Source organism: Nomascus leucogenys, chromosome 14 (assembly GCF_006542625.1).
Source record: "Nomascus leucogenys isolate Asia chromosome 14, Asia_NLE_v1, whole genome shotgun sequence".
Classification (NCBI taxonomy): Eukaryota; Metazoa; Chordata; class Mammalia; order Primates; family Hylobatidae; genus Nomascus; species Nomascus leucogenys.
The window spans coordinates 41250123-41269514 of NC_044394.1; the positions used below are offsets into that span (position 1 = coordinate 41250123).

Here is a 19392-nt window from a genome sequence, read left to right on the forward strand (position 1 = left end):
AAAACATATGTATTTACATTATACACACACACAATTACAGAAGTGAAAAATCACGCATTTGATAGACTTTATGTAAGGTCTTAAATAAATGAACCATTCCTTAAGAATAACATCATCTTTGGGAATGAACTCATTTAGGTTTACTGTCCATTCCTTTTTATTTTATTATTCTTTTTTTGAGACAGAGTCTTGCTCTGTCGCCCAGGCTGCAGTGCAATGGCGCGATCTCGGCTCACTGCAACCTCCACTTCCCGGGTTCAAGCAATTCTCCTGCCTCAGCCTCCAGAGTAGCTGGGACTACAGGCACACGCCACCATGCCCGGCTAACTTTTTGTATTTTAGCAGAGACAGGGTTTCACCATGTTGCCCAGGCTGGTCTCGAACTCCTGAGATCAGGTAATCCGCCCACCTCGGCCTCCCAAAGTGGTGGGATTACAGGCACGAGCCACCGTGCCCAGCCTTGTCCATTATTTTCTAAAAGAACTAAAAATCACTATGCAAAGCTGACACAGCTGAAAAAGCTGGCTTTCCAAATACAGTGTGGTCAAACAAACCTTTTACTTCCTTCAAGTACTTTCCAGGCTCCTCAGTCTCCTAATACCACTGTTACTTTCTTTTTTTTGGAACAGAGTCTCGCTCCATTGCCCAGGCTGGAGTGCAGTGGCACGATTTCAGCTCACTGCAAGCTCCGCCTCCCAGGTGCATGCCATTCTCTTGCCTCAGCCTCCTGAGTAGCTGGGACTACAGGTACCCGCCACCATGCCTGGCTAATTTTTTGTATTTTTAGTAGAGACAGGGTTTCATCGTGTTAGCCAGGATGGTCTCAATCTCCTGACCTCGTGATCCACCCGCCTCGGCCTCCCAAAGTGCTGGGATTACAGGTGTGAGCCACCGCGTCTGGCCTACCACTGTTACTTTCTACTGAAAGTAATTAAATATGTTGAAATCCCTTTTTCATGGTACTGCTGGGAACTGGGGTACGGATCACGGTAGGGTAATCAAGCCTTTACACACCTTTACATGTTAATCAAGCCATCTTTAGGGAAGAGAAAGTGATTTTATGATTGGATCTGTGGTAAATTTCAGAAAGTGGCATATCCTATGAATCACTATCTTTTTATTACAAGCTAAAATGAATAACCAAGTTAATTATTAAAAATTATTTAATTATTAAACTAAAATGAATAACCAAGTTAATTATTAATTTATTAAAAAAGAATAATTTTTCCAAGTGTCAGTTATGCAGCGAAGAGTAAATGATGTTGGCATCTTTTCACTTTATTATTCTCATTTTACAGATGAAAAAACTGAGATACCAAGAGGTTAGCAGCTGCCAATAAATGGCAGAGCCAAGATTAAAACCCAGGAAGTCACTCCAGAGCCTTTACACTTAACCACCACATTATACTGCACACTCTAAGTGAAAGTTCTGGGCATATAATAATAGATTAGAAAAAATGTAAAATTTAATTAAAATTTTTAAAAGATGCAAAGTTATTTACACTTGTAAAAATTCTAGACATGAGCTAAGCTTACCCGGCATATGTCCGCTGATATAAAGATTCTGGATCCAGACTTGCCGCATCCACAATTATCGCTTCATCAAAATTTTTCAGTATTTTAATACTGGCTTTTTTCACACTGGACTACAATAGAAATTGTAAAATTAGAAGTATACGAAACAATCAGTCCTGGGCTTGGAATGTGACAGATTTGTACAAAATTTTCTTCAGTGTTTAAAATAGAAGTAACTTTCACTCAACCTCGTCACTATTAAGATGCTTAACAATGACTCTGAAATGTAACCTCATACTATAGCTAAAAGAGGAAAGCACAATATTAAAATGTGCAGGCCGGGCACAGTGACTGAAGCCTGTTAATCCCTAGGTTGAAGTGCAATGGTGTGATCACTACTCACTGCAGCCTCACCCTCCTGGGCTCCAGCACTCCTCCCATCTCAGTCTCACAAAGTGCTGGGATTACAGGTATGAGCCACCATGCAGCCCTCAATATTCATCTTCTACCCAATACAAGGATCCCAGCACTTTGGGAGGCTGAGGCAGGCCGATCGCTTGAGGCCAAGAGTTCGAGGCCAGCATGGTCAACATGGTGAAACCCCGTTTCTACTAAAAATACAAAAATTAGCTGGGCATGGTTGTGCATGCCTGTAACCATGAGAATCGCTTGAGCCCAGGAGATGGAGGTCGCAGTGAGCCAAGATTGCACCACTGCATTCCAGCCTGGGTGACAGAGGAAGACTGTCTCAAAAACTAAAAAATAAAATAAAATGTATAATATATGAATTTATAAAACATTCTTAACAACCTAAGTTCCAACAAATGTGCTGTACTCACAGCATTATTTCTTCAATGTGAAAAGCTGTCACCCATCCAGAAATGTGTATCTCGGGTAGTAAGGCCCCATGTTTACAGGGTAAATAGGAATGTTTTTGATTCTTGGTGAGGCCATATGACAAAAAGGAGCTAAGGAAACCTTTCTAAAATGACTAGCTAGCTGAGTACAGCAAGTTCCCCTCCAGCATTCTACCTCCTACTCCCCACCTCCACAAGAAAAACCAGAATTGGTATTTTTGTGAAATACAGAGCCATAGGTTGACCTAGAAATTCCACTTCTAAAAATTCAGTTACAGAGAGACTTATATTGATGGAAAACGACTTATATACAAGATTATTCATTGCAGCATTGTTTAAAATAAAAGACACAAACAAGCTTAATGTCCCCAACTAAGTAATAGGTTAAGTAAATAAAATAATTGAACAGACACTTATAGAACTCTCTACAGCAGGGGTGGGAGGGTAGGGAAAGGGGCTCTCATTATGTGTTAAGAAGGAACAATCTCCAAGATACACAGTTAAATAAAAAAGAAAGAGGGACTAGAATAAAGAGGGAATACTACCCAACTAATTCTATGAGGACTGTTACTCAGATACCAAAATCTCACTTTTACTTTCTGATTTCAAAACTTATTACAAAGCAATAGTAATCAAGAGAGTATGGTACTGGCATAAAGACAGACATACAGATGGATGTATGTCTATCTTTGGAATGGAAGAGAATCAAGAACCCACAAATACACCCTCACATTTATGGTCAATTGATTTCTGATGGAGTGTAAATGTTATCTTAAGTGTTCAGATACAAAATCTTCAACAAAATACCAGTAAATGGAATCCAGCAGCATATTGAAAAGATTATACACCATGACCAAGTGAGATTCATCTCAGGTATGCAAGGTTGGTTTAACATCTGAAAATCAATTAATATTTCACATCAACAGAATAAAACCCAAAACCCATAGGATCATTTATACTGATACAGAAAGAACATGACAATATTCAACACCCTTTCATGATTAAAAAAAGAAGCATTAAAAAATCAGGAATGATAGGGAAATTCCTGAATCTGAAAAAAGACATTTATTGAAAACCCACACCTAATATCATATTAAATGATGAAACTGAAAGCTTTCCCTGTCAGATAGGAAACAAGACAAAGATTTTTGTTTTTGCCACTTCTACTCATCATTGTTCTATAAGTTCTAGCCAGAAAAAAAACTATCTCTATCCATAAATGACATGATCTTATATATTGAAAATCCTAAAGAATCCACAAGAAAACTATTAGAGCTAACAATCAGATTTAGCAAAGTTGAAGTTGCAAGATCAACATGTAAAAATCACTTGTATTTCTGTGCTCTCTCATCAAACAATCTGAAAATGAAATTAAGAAAACAATTCTATTTATAATGGAATTGAAAAGAACTTAAAACATAGGAATAAATGACCCAAAGAGGTGAAAGGCTTCTACTCTGCAAACTACAAAATTCTGCTGAAATTAAAGAACACATAAATACATGAAGATACATTTATGTTCACAAATTAGAAGACAATACTATTAAGATGGCAATATTTTGGCCGGGTGCAGTGGCTCATGCCTGTAATCCCAGCACTTTGGGAGGCCATGGCAGGTGGATCACCTGAGGTCAGGAGTTCAAGACCAGCCGGGTGAACATGGTGAAACGCTGTCTCTACTAAAAATACAAAAAAATTAGCCAGGCATGGTGGTGGGTGCCTGTAATCCCAGCTACTCGGGAGGCTGAGGCAGGAAGACACTATTAATAGCGAAGACAGGTTGTGTGTGGCTCACACCTGTAATCCCAGCACTCTGGTAGGCAGAGGTGGGAGAATCACTTTGAGCCTAGAGTTTGAGACCAACCTGGGCAACACAGTAAGACCTGTCTCTACAAACAGAAAAAAATAGCTGGGTGTGATAGTGCGTATCTATGGCCCTAGCTATTCGGGAGGCTGAAGTAAGAGGATCACTTTGGCCCAGGAGGTTGAGGTGGCAGTGAGCTGTGATTGTGCCACTGCACTCCAGCCTGGGCAGCAGAATGAGACCTTATCTCAAAACAAAACAAAACAAAACAAAAAAAACACCTTTTTTAAAAGGTAGAGGAAAGACAACTCACAGAATGAAAAAAATACCTGGAAATAATATAATTTGATAAGGGACATTTATCTAGAATGTATAAAGGACTCCTGAAACTCAATATAAAAAGGCAATCTAATTTAAAAATGGGCAAAGGGGCTGAGCAAGGTGGCTCACGACTGTACTCCCCACACTTTGGGAGGCCAAGGCAGGAAGATCACTTGAACCCAGGAGTTTGAGACCAGCCTGGGCAATATAATGAGAAAACTGGCGGAGCCCAGTAGCTCACGCCTGTAATCCCAGCACTTTGGGAGGCCAAGGCAGGTGGATCGCCTGAGGTCAGGAATTGAGACCAGCCTGGCCAACATGGTGAAACCCTGTCTCTAAAAAAAAATACAAAAAAAGTTAGCTGTGTGTGGTGGTGGGCACCTGTAATCCCAGCTACTGGGAAGGCTGAGGCAGGAGAATCGCTTGAACCCAGGAGGCAGAGGTTGCAGTGAGCCGAGATTGTGCCATTGCACTCCAGCCTGGGCAACAAGAGCAATACTCCTTCTCAAAAAAAAAAAAAAAAAAAAGAGAAAAGAAAAAAGAAAATCTAGGCCGGGCCCAATGGCTCACACCTGTAATCCCAGCACTTTGGGAGGCCTAGGCGGGCAGATAACCTGAGGTCAGGAGTTCGTGACCAGCCTGGCTAACATGGTGAAACCCTGTCTCTAGTAAAAACACAAAAATCGGCCGGGCATGCCGGCAGGTGCCTGAAATGTAATCCCAGCTACTCGGGAGGCTGAGGCAGGGGAATCCCTTGAACACAGGAGGCGGAGGTTGCAGTGAGCTGAGACCACACCATTGTACTCCAGCCTGGCTGACAGAGTGAGACTTGGTCTCAAAAATAAATAAATAAATAAATAAATAAATAAAAATGGCCAAAGGATTTGAATAAACATTTTTCCAAAGCTAGAACAAAGGCCAACAAGCAAATGAAAAGATGCTCAACTTCATTATTCAGCAGAGAAGTGCAAAAACCACAATGAAGTAGAACTTCCTGGAAGGACTATCATTTTTAAAAACAGCCAAACAGATAATAAGTTCCAATGAAATGTGGAGAAGCTGTAAACCTCATACACTGCTGGTGGGATTGCAAAATGGTGCAGCTTCTTCGGAAAACACTCTGGCAGTTTTTCAGTAAGTTTAAGAGTTACCACTTGACTCAGCAGTTCTACTCCTATGTATATACAACAAAAGAAATGAAAACCACAGCCAGGCATGGTGGCTTACCCTTGTAATCCCAGCACTTTGGGAGGCTGAGGTGGGTGGATCACTTGAGGTCAGGAGTTCGAGACCAGACTGGCCAACATGGTGAAACCCCGTCTCTACTACAAAATTAGCTGGGTGTGGTGGTATGTGCCTGTAGTCCCAGATACTTGGGAGGCTGAGGCAGGAGAATTGCTTGAACCCAGGAGACAGAGGTTGCAGTGAGCCGAGATTGTGCCACTGCACTCCAGCCTGGGTAACAGAGCAAGACTCCACCTCAAATTTAAAAAAAAAGAAAACCTATATCCACACAAAAACTTGTACACAAATGGTCACCAGCAGCATTACTGATAATGGCAGAAATGAGGGTATAATTCAAATAAAATGTCATAAATCCTTGCAATGGGATATTTGGCCATAATGAGGAATAAAGTTCTGATACATGCCAAACATGGATAACATGATGCTATTTTGAACACATGATGCTAAGTGAAAGACAGTTGGCAACAAAAGACCACATAATATAATGGTTCCATGTTTATGAAATGTCCAGAATAAGCAAATCTATTGTCTCTATAGAGATAAAAAGTAGACTAGTGGCTGCCTAGGGCTGGTGGAGTGGGGGATTTGGAGTTTAAGTAAAGGGGGTTTCTATCTGGAGTGAAAAAAACTTTCTAAAATCGATGTGGTAATGGTTACCTAACTCTGTGACCATATAAAAACCACTGAATTGTATGATGTAAATGTGAATTAGTACAATAAAGCTGTACAAGAAAAGAATACACAGTATGGTTTTATTTATAAAATGACAAGAACAGGTAATGCTAATCTATGCCATCAAAAGTCAAGATAGTAGCTATCCTGGTGACAAGAAGGACAGTGAATGGAAGGGGCCCAAAGGGCTTCTGGAGGGGCTGATAATGCTGTTTTGATCTGGATGCTGGGTCACATGGGTCAGTTCTGCTTGTGAAAATTCTTCAAGGTATCTAAGGTTATGATAAGTGCAGTTTTCTATATATATAGTATCAACAAAAGGTATAAAATATATTTTATGGTTAGTACCTAGGCCTTTTTTAAGTGCCTAATCAAAAACAAGACATTCAGCCAGGCGCAGTGGCTCATGCCTGTAATCCCAGCACTTTGGAAGGCCGAGGCAGGCAGATCACAAAGTCAGGAGTTCAAGACCAGCCTAACCAACATGGTAAAACCCCTTCTCTACTAAAAACACAAAAATTAGCTGGGCATGGTTGCATACGCCTGTAATCCCAGCTACTCAGAAAGCTGAGGCAGGAGAATTGCTTGAACCCGGGAGGTGGAGGTTGCAGTGAGCCAAGATCGTGCCATTGCACTCCAGCCTGGGCGACAGAGCGAGACTCTGTCTCAAACAATGACAACAACAACAACAAAAAACAAACAAAAAAAAAACCTAAGACATTCTAACCTATATCAAAAAACCAAAATGGCAACCATACTCAGCAGTTTATCTCCTAGGTAAACTTAACAGAAGAAAAAGATACTCAGGAGAGCTTTGTAAATGGCAATATGATAATACTGTCTTAGAAATTAGGAAAATTTATCCAAGGCCCAGTATTGAAAATTCAAACGGTTATTTATTTGTCAATAGTAATTAGAAAATTATTAAGCTATATTAAGCTGATGGTGAAGAACACTAGAAGGGGAATATTTCTGGCTCTATCATTTACTGTGTGAGTTCAATAAAATCAGTTAACTTCTTTATGCCTCCTTAGATTTCTTGTCTTAGGATATTCTACTTTGTGTGATTTTGAGGAGAATCAGGTATGGTTTAACATAGGAAAGCACTCCAAAAAACCCAAAAAAGGTTAAGGAAATACACAATGTGGCACAGTAATGCAAAATGAAATCAAAAGGCCTTGAGTGAAACATAACATTATAGGAACTGGTTCATGCCTGTAATCCCAGCACTTTGAGAGGCCAAGGTGGGAGCAATGCTTGAGGCCAGGAGTTTGAGACTACCCTGGCCAACACAGCAAGACCCTGTCTCTTTACAAAAAAAAAAAGAAACCTAGGCTGAGGCAGGCGGCATTTGAGGTCAGGGGTTCAAGACCAGCTTGAGCAATACAGCAAGACCCCATCATTTAAAAAAAAAAATTTTTTTGAGATGGAGTCTCGCTCTGTCACCAGGCAGGAGTGCAGTGGCGTGATCTCGGCTCACTGCAACCTCCGACTCCCTGGTTCAAGCCATTCTCCTGCCTCAGCCTCCCAAGTAGCTGGGATTACAGGCATGCGCCACCATATCCAGCTAATTTTTGTATTTTTAGTAGAGACGGGGTTTCACCATGTTGGCCAGGCTGGTCTCCATCTCCTGACCTCGTGATCTGCCTGCCTCAGTCTCCCAAAGTGCTGGGATTACAGGCGTGAGCCACCACACCTGGCCAAAAAAAATTTTCAAATTAGCCAGGCATGGTGGCGCATGCCTCTAGTCCCAGCTATTCAGGAGGCTGTGGTGGGTGGATTATTTGAGCCCAGAATTTCCAGGCTGCAGTGAGGAGACCCTGTCTCAAGAAAATAAAAATAAAAAAGAAAAAGAGAAAAAAAAAGGAGACCTAAGAATTCACTCACTTATTTTACAAAAAGTATCCTAAATAAATACTTACATAAAGAGCTCTCCAGAGGCTATGAATATATACCATATTACTTGATTTATTAAGAGAAACAGCCACAGATTCAAATAGAATAATGGCCTAAATGAAACAGCATGATACTTTACAATACAGTATATTGTAAGTTACCACAAATACTTTGATTAGAAGATAGTAAGTGGACTAATTTTATTTCTCTCTTTTTTTTTTTGAGACACAGTCTCACTTTGTCACCCAGGCTGGAGTGCAGTGGCGTGATTTTGGCTCATTGCAACCTCCGCCTCCTGGGTTCAAGCGTTTCTCCTGCCTCAGCCTCCCAAGTAGCTAGGATTACAGGTGCCTGCCACCATGCCTGGCTAATTTTTGTATTTTTAGTAGAGATGGGGTTTCACCATGTCGGCCAGGCTGGTCTCGAATTCCTGACCTCATGTGATCTGCCCACCGCAGCCTCCCAAAGTGCTGGGATTACAGGCACAAGCCACCGTGCCCAGCTTTTATTTATCTTTTGTTTCCGCAACTTAAAATTTACAAATAGGATCTGTTACTGGGATGTGAAGGAAAGGATGTGTATGCTTTTCTCCCTAATGGCAGATGCAATCAATCCATACCTGAGACACAGAGCTGTCAGAACTCCCTGGGTGAGACTCATCAGGAGGGCCAATAGAGCCAGGAGCAGTCAGCGACATGTTCCCGCCCAGAAATTCATCTCCTCGAACCGAATGGATGAGATCATTCAAATATTTATAATAAAGATTGCTGGACAAAAAGCCAGGCAAAAAGACCTGATAGACAGGAAAAGCATTATTTTAAAGTTGAAATCGAATCCAACTAAAGCTATTTTAAACAAATAAATTTTACCTATAATTCTACTGGTTACAAATGTTAACTACCTACAACAAATGTTTTTACTTCTTGTTGTACTATAAGTATTATCCCTTTGTACAGTTTACAAATTAAAATTATAATGCATGAGGCTGGGTGCAGTGGCTTACACCTGTAATCTCAGCACTCTGGGAGGCCAAAGCAGATGGATCACTTGAGGCCAGGAGTTCAAGACCAGCCTGGCCAACATGATGAAACCTCATCTCTACTGAAAACTATAAAAATTAGCCGGGCATGGTGGTGAGCGCCTGTAATCCCAGTTACTCGGGAGGCTGAGGCAGGAGAATTGCTTGAACCTGGGAGACACAGGCTGCAGTAAGCCGAGATTACACCACTGCATTCCAGCCTGGACACCAGAGCAAGACTATGTCTCCAAAAAAAAAAAAAAATTACAATGCATGTAATTTTGTTGGGTTTTCTCCCCCAAAATATTTGTCATGAAAGTATTACATAAAGTTGATATTAATGCTTTTTAGCAGAAAATTGTCCATAGGATATAATTTGAAACTCGACTTTTCTGGTTTATGATAAATATTAAAGTCTTTGTGCATATATTGATTTTACTTTCAAACTGATTTCCTTAAGATAACTCACCAGGCATGTGATTGATGAGTTAAACTTTAACTTTGATATATATGGTCACTTTACTCTTCAAAACAACATTATCAATTTGAATCACTAGCAATATATCAAAATATCTGTTTCCACATTGTGTTTTTTTTCCAAATAATTCTTAAATAAATGCCTAATTGTACATAGATGTTTTTATTTACATTTAATAATTATTAATTATATTGAATGAGTTCTCATGTTTATTATTTATATTTCTAATTCTATGAAGGAAAAGTTTATAACTGGACAAGCAAATAATAAACATGAGAACTCATTCAGTATAATTTGTAAATGTTTATGTTCATATTTAATATGTGCCTTTGCTGTTTGTTTTTGGTTTTTTGAGACAGAGTTTCGCTCTTGTCACCCAGGCTGGAATGCAGTGGCGTGATCTCGATTCACTAGAACCTCTGCCTCCCAAGTTCAAGTGATTCTCCTGCCTCCGCCTCCCGAGTAGCTGGGATTACAGGTGACCACCACCACACCCAGTTAATTTTTGTATTTTTAGTAGAGCTGAGGTTTCGCCATGTTGGCCAAGCTGGTCTTGGGCTCCTGACCTCAGGTGATCCACCCGCCTCAATCTTCCAAAGTGCTGGGATTACAGGTGTCAGCCACCGTGCCCGGCCAATATGTGCCTTTTTTGTAGACTAAGCTCCAGGATGGCAGAAACACATTTCTTTTGTTTACCACTGTAACACTACCATCTAGCACAGAAATACTCAGTTTTTGTTGAATGAATCATTTATGTCTTTTTTTCCTACTTAACTACTAGGGTCTTGACAGTGTTCTTAAAATTAGTCTAAGTTCCTTACATGCACACATCTAGTAAGAACTATTTTTGCATTTTCTCTCTGCATTTTAATTTTATTACCCTGAAAATTTACATTCTTTATATGATACAGATCTGAACTTAAATTTGTTTGTTAAAAACTAAGACAAACACCCACATTAGCCTAAGCCTACACAGGGTCAGGATCATCAATATCACTTTCCTTCACCTCCACATCTTGTCCCACTAGAAGGTCTTCAGGGGCAGTAACACGCATGGAGCCGTCATCTCCTTTGATAATGCCTCCTTCTGGAAACCTCCTGAAGGACCTGTCTGAAGCTGTTTTACAGTTAACTGTTTTTTTAGTAAGTAGAAGGAGCACTCTAAAATAATGATTAAAAGTATAGTACAGTAAATATGAGGCAACAGAGATTTTTCAGCTCCATTATAATTTTTTTCTTATTCTTTTAACTTTTTAGTTTTTTTTAATTATTAAAATTTATTTTTTCTAACTTTTGTTATTATTGCACTGCCAGCTTTGATCCATTATAATCGTACGGGATTATACATCGTACATGCAGTCCACTGTTGACTAAAATGTTATGTGGCACGTGACTGTACATACCAGGCCAGACTCAAGGCCTCTGCTCTTAATCACTGTGCTGGACTGCTTCAATTTCCACTGTGCTATTCTCCTTGGTTTTCCCACCTTCTATTTTATGAGTTCTACCAATAAAACTTCTTGTAGTTTAATACGTTTGAAGTTCTGGGTTACCTTCTCCATGGTTGTCCAGGCCTGACGTAATGGAGTTGTGAAACAGTTGGGGAGTGGCCCACCTTCCCTGCAGATATTGGATTCAATTTCTAATCGTACGACATCATCAAATCCAAGAGGATGTGTGGCTTGGAGGGAGAAGTATCTATGGTAAAAAGATATCCAAAGTAAAATCAAATTCCATAGCAAGTATAAGCAACTTTTGGCACCTCCTCCAGAGAATCTTAAAAAAGGCTACTTGATTGAGCCTGCAGGCCTAGAACTATACAGCTATGTGATGACAGTGCTGATGTAACCTTTCTTTATTCCCACTTCCCCAAAGACAGCTGGGTCAACTTGCTACCTTTCTATCTGCCTGCCAACCATCCTTAGTTCTTGACGGTGAACTCTCCTGTTGTTTAAAAGCTGTAAGGATCAGACTACAACTGAGGCAAAGAAACTAACCATCACATATTTATGGGTACCTATTCTCTGTTGAGGACTGGATAGATAGAAATGAATTTATAGGAAAGGCAGACATGGTCATTTCCCCTAAAAGGCGAGCTGAGAATTTGTATGCACAGAATAAAATAAGAACACATCATCATAACTATGAGGCATCAGGAGTAAACATGTACAAATTCAAAACAAAACAGCACTGAGGGGTGAGCTGGATGGATATGACCTATTTGGATAGAATAGGACTTACTGATGACTTGGTGTGGAAAGGGAGTAACTAATATTGATAACACAAAGATTTCTACCTTGATGGGGTATAATGCAGGTAATGTTTTGGTAAGCTGATTATGAAATGAATACAAAAAAAGTATTAAATGCGAGAAAAAAAAAAAAGCTCTCTTCCAAGCACTCTAATGGCTTCTATCTCCTGACAGAAATACAAAGGTTGATAATGCATGACTATGATGATGCATATATAGGATACAAAAACAAGTAGGCTGGGCACAGTGGCTCACGCCTGTAATCCCAGCACTTGGGGAGACCAAGGTGGGTGGATCATTTGAGGTCAGGAGTTCAAGACCGGCCTGGCCAACATGGTGAAACCTTGTCTCTACTAAAAATACAAAAATTAGCTGGGCATGGTGGCCCGCACCTGTAATCCCAGCTACTCAGGAGGCTGAGGCAGGAGAAGTGCTTGAACCTAGGAGGTGGAGGTTGCAGTAAGCCGAGATTGCGTCACTACACTCTAGCCTGGGTGACAGAGCAAGGCTCCCTCTCAAAAAATAAAAAAGAAAAAAAAAGAAAACTCTCCTTTTAAATCAGCATTTTTGTAACAAAATGTGAATCTCCTATGTTGTATTGAATAAGCTGGTCAATACTCCTCCACGACTTGAATGTTCAGGCACTTTAGACCAAATTTCTAAATGTAAACTCTTCCTATCTCAACATCTATATAACAATGTTTCTTATATAATACCTTCTACAAACATATTGTACCAGAATAAACACTGGACAGAATATTAAGAACTGCATTCCAGTCCAAGTTCTGCCACTAATTTGTTCTGTGACTTTGAGAAAATCATTACCTCTCTGGGCCTTATTTTCCTTACTTGCAAAATAGGAAAATCAGACTATATCCCTAATCTGGCTACTTATCAGAATTATCTGGTATGTCTTCTAAAAATAAAGACTCCTAGTCATACTTCAAACCTGGGGAATCAGAATTTCTGAGACGGGGGGACTGGAAACCTTTTTTTTGAGATGCAGTCTTCTGCCTCCCAGGTTCAAGCAATTCTCCTGCCTCAGCCTCCCTAGTAGCTGGGATTACAGGCACTCGTCAAAACACCCAGCTAATTTTTGTAGTTTTTAGTAGAGATAGGGTTTCACTATGTTGGCCAGGCGGGTCTCAAACTCCTGACCTCAAGTGATCTGCCTGCCTTGGCCTCCCAAAGTGCTGGGATTACAGGCGTGAGCCACCGGTGCCCAGACTGAAAACCTTTTTTTTTTTTTTTTTCTGAGACAGAGTCTCCCTCTGTCAGCCAGGCTGGAGTGCAGTGGCATGATCTCCGCTCACTGCAACCTCCGCCTCCCGGGCTCGAGCAATTCTCCTTCCTCAGCCTTCTGAGTAGCTGGTATTACAGGTGTGTACCACCATGCCTGGCTAATTCTTGTATTTTTAGTAGAGACGGGGTTTTACCATGTTGGCCAGGCTGGTCTTGAACGCCTGACCTCAGGTAATCCGCCTGCCTCGGCCTCCCAAAGTGCTGGGATTACAGGCGTGAGCCACCGCACCTGGCCTGAAAACCTAGTTTTAATAAGCTCTCAGGTGATTTCTATGCAGACAGCCCAGCAAGAGCCCACAGACTAATGTTCAGGAACCACTGGCCTAGATGCTACTGATGTCTTCAAACCCTAACATCTGTGGACTTTTCTCCAAGATACCCCTTTAGCATTTGCCTAAGGATACAAATAACAAATTAACTTTTTTTTTTTTTTTTGGAGATAGGGTGTCACTCTGCTGCCCTGCCCAGGGTGGAGTACAGTAGATCACAGCTCACCGCAGTCTTGACCTCCCAAGGCTCAAGTGATCCTCCTGCCTCAGGCCCCTAAGTAGCTAGAACAACAGGCGCACGCCACCACGCTCAGCTAATTTTTGTATTTTTAGTAAAGGCGGGGTTTTGCCATGTTGCCCAGGCTGGTCTCAAATTCCTGGGCTCAAACGATTCACTCGCCTCTGCCTCTCAAAGTGTTGCAATCACAGGAGTGAGCCACCGTGCCTGACCACAAATTACGTTTTTTACAGAGTAAGAAAAGTTAAATGAGAAGAATACCATATGTTACAGAGCTGGCCACGAGCTCATCATCTGCCTGACCAGATAGTTTCAATTTTGTTCACTGTACGATGTTTCTATCCTCTCATTTTCAGTGAAAACTAATAAAAAACTAATTCGTTTAACAACATGGCTGAGCAGACCTATACAGAAAGTATAATATACCCATAAACAGGCATTCAAGGTCCCTTACAATCTGTTCCAATTAGTACCAGCATCCTCATATTTATTCCCCACCCGTTTGATTATCTAAACTCAAGTTTCTTGAAAGTGCCACCTTCCCCTAAGTTTTCATGGCTTTTGTGCCAATGCTTTTGCCTAGAATGTTGTTTCCTGCCTTCTCTGGGTAGCAAAATTCCCTTCTTTCCTTAGGATCCAAACAAAATCTCTCTTCTGGGAAACACTCCTTGAACACCACCACTGCCATCCTGTTTACCCCACATACATCTCCCCTTTCCCAGCAGAAACTTTTGTTCTAAGAACCCCCAAAGCTTTACAAACACCATATAAAAAGCAGCTTTTATGCTGCCTCCTGTGAGCTCCTGGACAACAGAGACTGAGTTTATTCATCTTTATTTCCACAAAACATATCAAATGCTCAATAAGTATCTGCTGAATGCATCTGTCAATATAACTCACTTGTCATATAAAATCATGGCATCATTCTGTGCCTCCTGTCCATCGTATTGGCCCTTTTTGGCAGCAAGCTGAGACTGGAAGTTATCTGCTGCCAGCCAGAATTGTAAGATATTCACTGCATCCTCTTTTTCCATGTACTAGGAAGAAAAAATACACAAGGGAAAATAAGACTATAAACAGAATTCTCTCACCATCTCTAATCTATAAGCTCAAATATTAAAATACAGGTCATAAGCAAAAAACAAAAAGATCTACTTCTTCAGTTAACACCTGTCAGCAAGTTACAGTCATTTGAGATTGAAAAGTTTTAAAGCATTCTTTTAGAGGAAAAAAAAAATTAACAAGAAATAAACACTACAGAGCTGGATGCAAACTTTTAGTGAACTAGAGTAAAAATTATACTAAATTGGATTTGTGGTTCCTTGCCAGCAAACATATAAAGAGTAAACTAACCAAACCAAATAATTTATATCTGATCATTTCCACCATTCCATGAGGACATATTAACCTAAACAAATTGTTGATTTAAACTTATGGCAAAGAAACGGAGTGAAAAAACAAATCAACTAAGTACCTGTATTCTTGTAAAGATGCAGAATCAAGTGTCTAAATTACTGTTTTGTGAGACTGGGAATCCTCTTTCTACTTAATATTCATTTGCTTTCCAACAAAATATTTTCACTTGTTGAAGCCTAACAAATAGCATTATACTAAACTGTATGCCTCAAAAAGATTAATATACTCATTGTCTGTTGCAAATGCTTCTTCACTGGGCAATCCTATCAAGCAGCTAAAGTAAAAATGATGAGCATAAGAAAAAATTTACTACTTTTCTTTTTCTCTTCTGAAGTCTGGTCTGCAATTTATGCACTGGAAGCAAGTTTCAAACTCTGTGGTCTTAAAATAGCTCCAAATAATTAAAAACATGCACTCTCTTACATGCAGTAGTTTAATTAGGTTTTTCAAAATTAGAGTTATTTAATACATTGAATTTTCATGTCCTCTGTAATGTATTATTAAATTACTCTTGCCATCAGAAACAACTTGAAACAATGATACATCTTTTTGGAAATGACTTGGCTCTTCCGTGTTATTTCCTATAGACAGGGCCCCAGCATTGATAGTTAGAGGCTGGAATGCTCGAATAGAGTGTGAAAGGAAATGCAGACTTTACCTCCGAGAAATAAAAGAGGGCTGACTCACAGAAGAGAATGTCAGCCAGGTAAACAGTTCCACTGGTCAGCACTTCAATCTGGTATTTACAGAAATGGTGACTTCGCAGAAACTCACTAAAGTGCCTGCATATGGACAAAAGGGAAAATTTGAGGGAACGACCAAGGAAAGAGTTTAAGTGGGAAAAATATACTCTTTCCATACTGTCCCTATTGTATCTTAAAGGCCTAGGTCAACACTATCTCACTCCCCATAGTGTCATTCCTGATTCCTTTACCTGTATGTAATCTCTCCCACCTTTTTATGACTTTGTAGTTCTCCCCTGACATTGAACACATGCCACTTCATATTACAGTAACCAAAGAACATGCCCTATGTCTTTTATTAGGCTGTAACTTCCTTCAAGACCGGTACTATGCCTAACCACGTCTTACACAGAGCACTCTTTTGATAAATGTTAAGTGAAAGAATGAATAGATTTTTTTTAAGGGCACACACATTAGTAATAAATCTAAAAAACCTCTGGAGCCATTTCAACAAATCTATGTGGATTTAGTTATATAGCATCCATTTAGCTTAAAGCCGAACTAACAAATTAGGAGAGCCATCTGAAGACATGCGTTATCTAAATAAATAAACCAATTCCAATAGTCATAATCACTACAGCCTCTATCACTCCCCAAATGATTTCAGAACTAAAAACAAATTATTTTAACTTAGGAAATACTAACATTGAAAATGAAAATGAAAATTTTAAGAGTTCACATAATTTATATTTAAAAGAAACTATTAACCAAGATAGAGTATGCTTTATATGATCTTGTAAATATCCAAAATATTTAAATCTTCAAAAATACTTTGTTTTTAGCTGAGTGAAGCCCATTTCTAACAATGAACCCAAATTCCCTAGGATGCACAATGTGAAAATATGAACTAACTTACTCTTGCTCCATTGCACTAAAGACTATGGACTGTGCCAAAACGAAACAGTTGGGATCCACCTGTCCATCTTCTCCACAAATCTTTGCTGCAAAAGAAGTTGTAAATAATTAAATTGCCACTAAATTCAAACTATCTATATACACTTGTGAATCAACTTGGGAGTTAACAGCATAGGCATATAAATTAAGAGGTTTTAAATAGAACTAAAAGAAAATACAGGTTAACACCTGATCTTAAAGTGGAAAGTCTTTTGACGTACATATGCAAAAGCAGAAATCAAAAGATTTAACAACATAAAATTTAATTCCTATACATTGAAACCCTCCAAAAACAAAATACAAAGGCAAACAGAAAAAAAATTTGCAGCATGCATGACAGTTAAAAGATTACTATCATTAAAATACCAAGAGCTCTTATAAACTACTAAGAAATGTCCCAAAAGAAAAATGAGCAAAGGACATGACAATCCACAAAGGAACAAACATAAAATGACCAACGTGAAAAGACATACACACTCACTAGTAATCAAATAGATTAGAATAAGGAGGCACTACACCTTTTATCTAGTAAACTGGCACAACATTGTTTTTAATAATATGCATACTTGAGCAACGGCACAGGAAAACTTACACTAGTGTTAGTGTATTAAAACACCTTTTTCTGAAGGCAATTTGGCAGTTTCTAGCATAGCTTTAAAAATGAACATACCCTTTCAATGAGCAATTCTATTTCTAGGATTATAACTTTAAAAATTATGGATTTGTGAAGTTATCTGTAAAAAAGTTTATCAAAATATTATTGGTAGAAATTTTAAAACATGAAATGTGCTAAAATAAGGAACTGCTTAAATAAACTGCAGTGAAACAATTAGCTGTTTAGCTAGCTGTTAAACATGGCTGGAAAAACCATATAACATGATGCCTAGTCTCACTTTGTGTTCATGACTTTAGTGGGACCTTCATGAAACCCAGGGATCATACTAGTGTCCTGGTCTGTTTACATTCACTTTCCTAGACAATACAAATCTGTGATACTGTGAAATATGTTATTTAGTCTTTGCCCAGTTTTTTCTTTTTTCCTTTTTCTTCTGAGACAAGGTCTCACTCTGTTGCCCAAGCCAGAGTCAGTGGCACGATCATGGCTCACTGCTGCCTTGAACTCCAGGGCTCAGTGATCCTCAGCCTTCTGGGTAGCTGGGACTACAGACAAGAGCTACCACGCCTGGTCAATTTTTAAATTTTTTGTAAGGGGGTCTCACTATGTTGACCAGGCTGGTTTTGATCTCATGGCCTCAAATGATCCTCCTGCCTCAGCCTCCCAAAGTGCTGGGATTATAGGCCTGAGCCATTGCAACTGGCCTTTAGCCAGTTTCTTAGCATACAGTGCCCAAAATTCATGGAATCTCTGGATTCTTTTGAAAGCTAATGAGATGACTTGTGGCAGTGGCCTCTAAAGAGCTTTAGGATGAGGGCTAATCACCAGAAAGACCAAGGCAGAATTACAGGGTTGGCACTTTCAGCCCTACCCAACAACCTCCCAGGAGGAGGGGGCTGAAGGTTGAGCTGATCACCAATAGCCAATGATCAATCATGCCTATATAATGAAGTCTCCACAAAAAACCCAAAAGGACAGAATGGGAAGGGGGCTTCTGAATAGCTAAATCTGTAGAGGTTCTTGGAGGGTGGCATGACCTGGAGAGGGCATGGAAGCTCTGTGCCCCCTCTCCCATATCTTGCCCATGCATCTCTTCCCTCTGCCTGTTCAATCTGTATCCTTTGTAATATCCTTTATAATAAATGGGTAAATATAAGTAAAGCATTTCCCTGAGTTCTGAGAGTTGCTCTAGCAAATTTATTGAACCCAAGGAGGGGATTGTGGGAACTCCAATTTATAGAATGTCAGTCAGAAGTACAGGCCACAACTCGTACTTGAGACTGGCATCTGAAGTGGGGGCAGTCTTGTGGGACAGAGTCCTCAATCTGTGGGATCTGATGCTATCTCCAGGTAGACAGTGTGAGAACTGAACTGACTTAAGAGGACACCCAGTTGGTGTTCACTGGAGAATCATCTGCAGAATTGGTAGCTGATGGGGAAAAAACCCCACACAACTAGGGTCATGGAAGGGTTCTGTTTTGTGAGAGTTCAGAAGGAGAAACTGAGTTGTTTTTGTTTTTTGTTTTTTTCTACAGTACATCTTTCTCAAATATTTAACACCTCTTCTCCTATTCTCTTTACTGAGGACTTTGCTTCCTGCTTCAGTGAGAATATAGAAGCAATCAGAAAATTATTTCCATCATCTTTCACATCTTTCAACTCACCTGCATCTCTACCCATGTACTGCATTCTTTCCTGTGACTCTAGATAAATTGTCCTTGCTCCCATCTAAGCAATCTTCTATGTGAGCACTGGAATTCATCCCTTTTGCCTCTAGACTTCTTTCCTGTAACAACTGTCCCCTCTCCTACATCAACTTCTCCTTCACTACTGCCTCATTCCTATCAGCTGTGTGGA

General features: G+C 39.8%; 1 protein-coding gene across 3 annotated transcripts in view; it reads right to left on the reverse strand.

Annotated features, from left to right (window-relative positions):
- The window catches only part of AKAP10 (A-kinase anchoring protein 10), a 72985-nt gene that overhangs the window by 19116 nt on the left and 34477 nt on the right, over window positions 1-19392 (reverse strand). For all 3 annotated transcript variants that reach the window (XM_030827469.1, XM_030827468.1, XM_030827471.1), the window contains 6 exons: window positions 16882-16966; window positions 15941-16064; window positions 14767-14903; window positions 11360-11504; window positions 8930-9103; window positions 1537-1646 (listed from right to left, as the gene is read on the reverse strand). In XM_030827469.1, the coding sequence (XP_030683329.1) occupies window positions 1537-1646; window positions 8930-9103; window positions 11360-11504; window positions 14767-14903; window positions 15941-16064; window positions 16882-16966 (775 nt within the window). The remainder of the gene's footprint in view (window positions 1-1536; window positions 1647-8929; window positions 9104-11359; window positions 11505-14766; window positions 14904-15940; window positions 16065-16881; window positions 16967-19392) is intronic.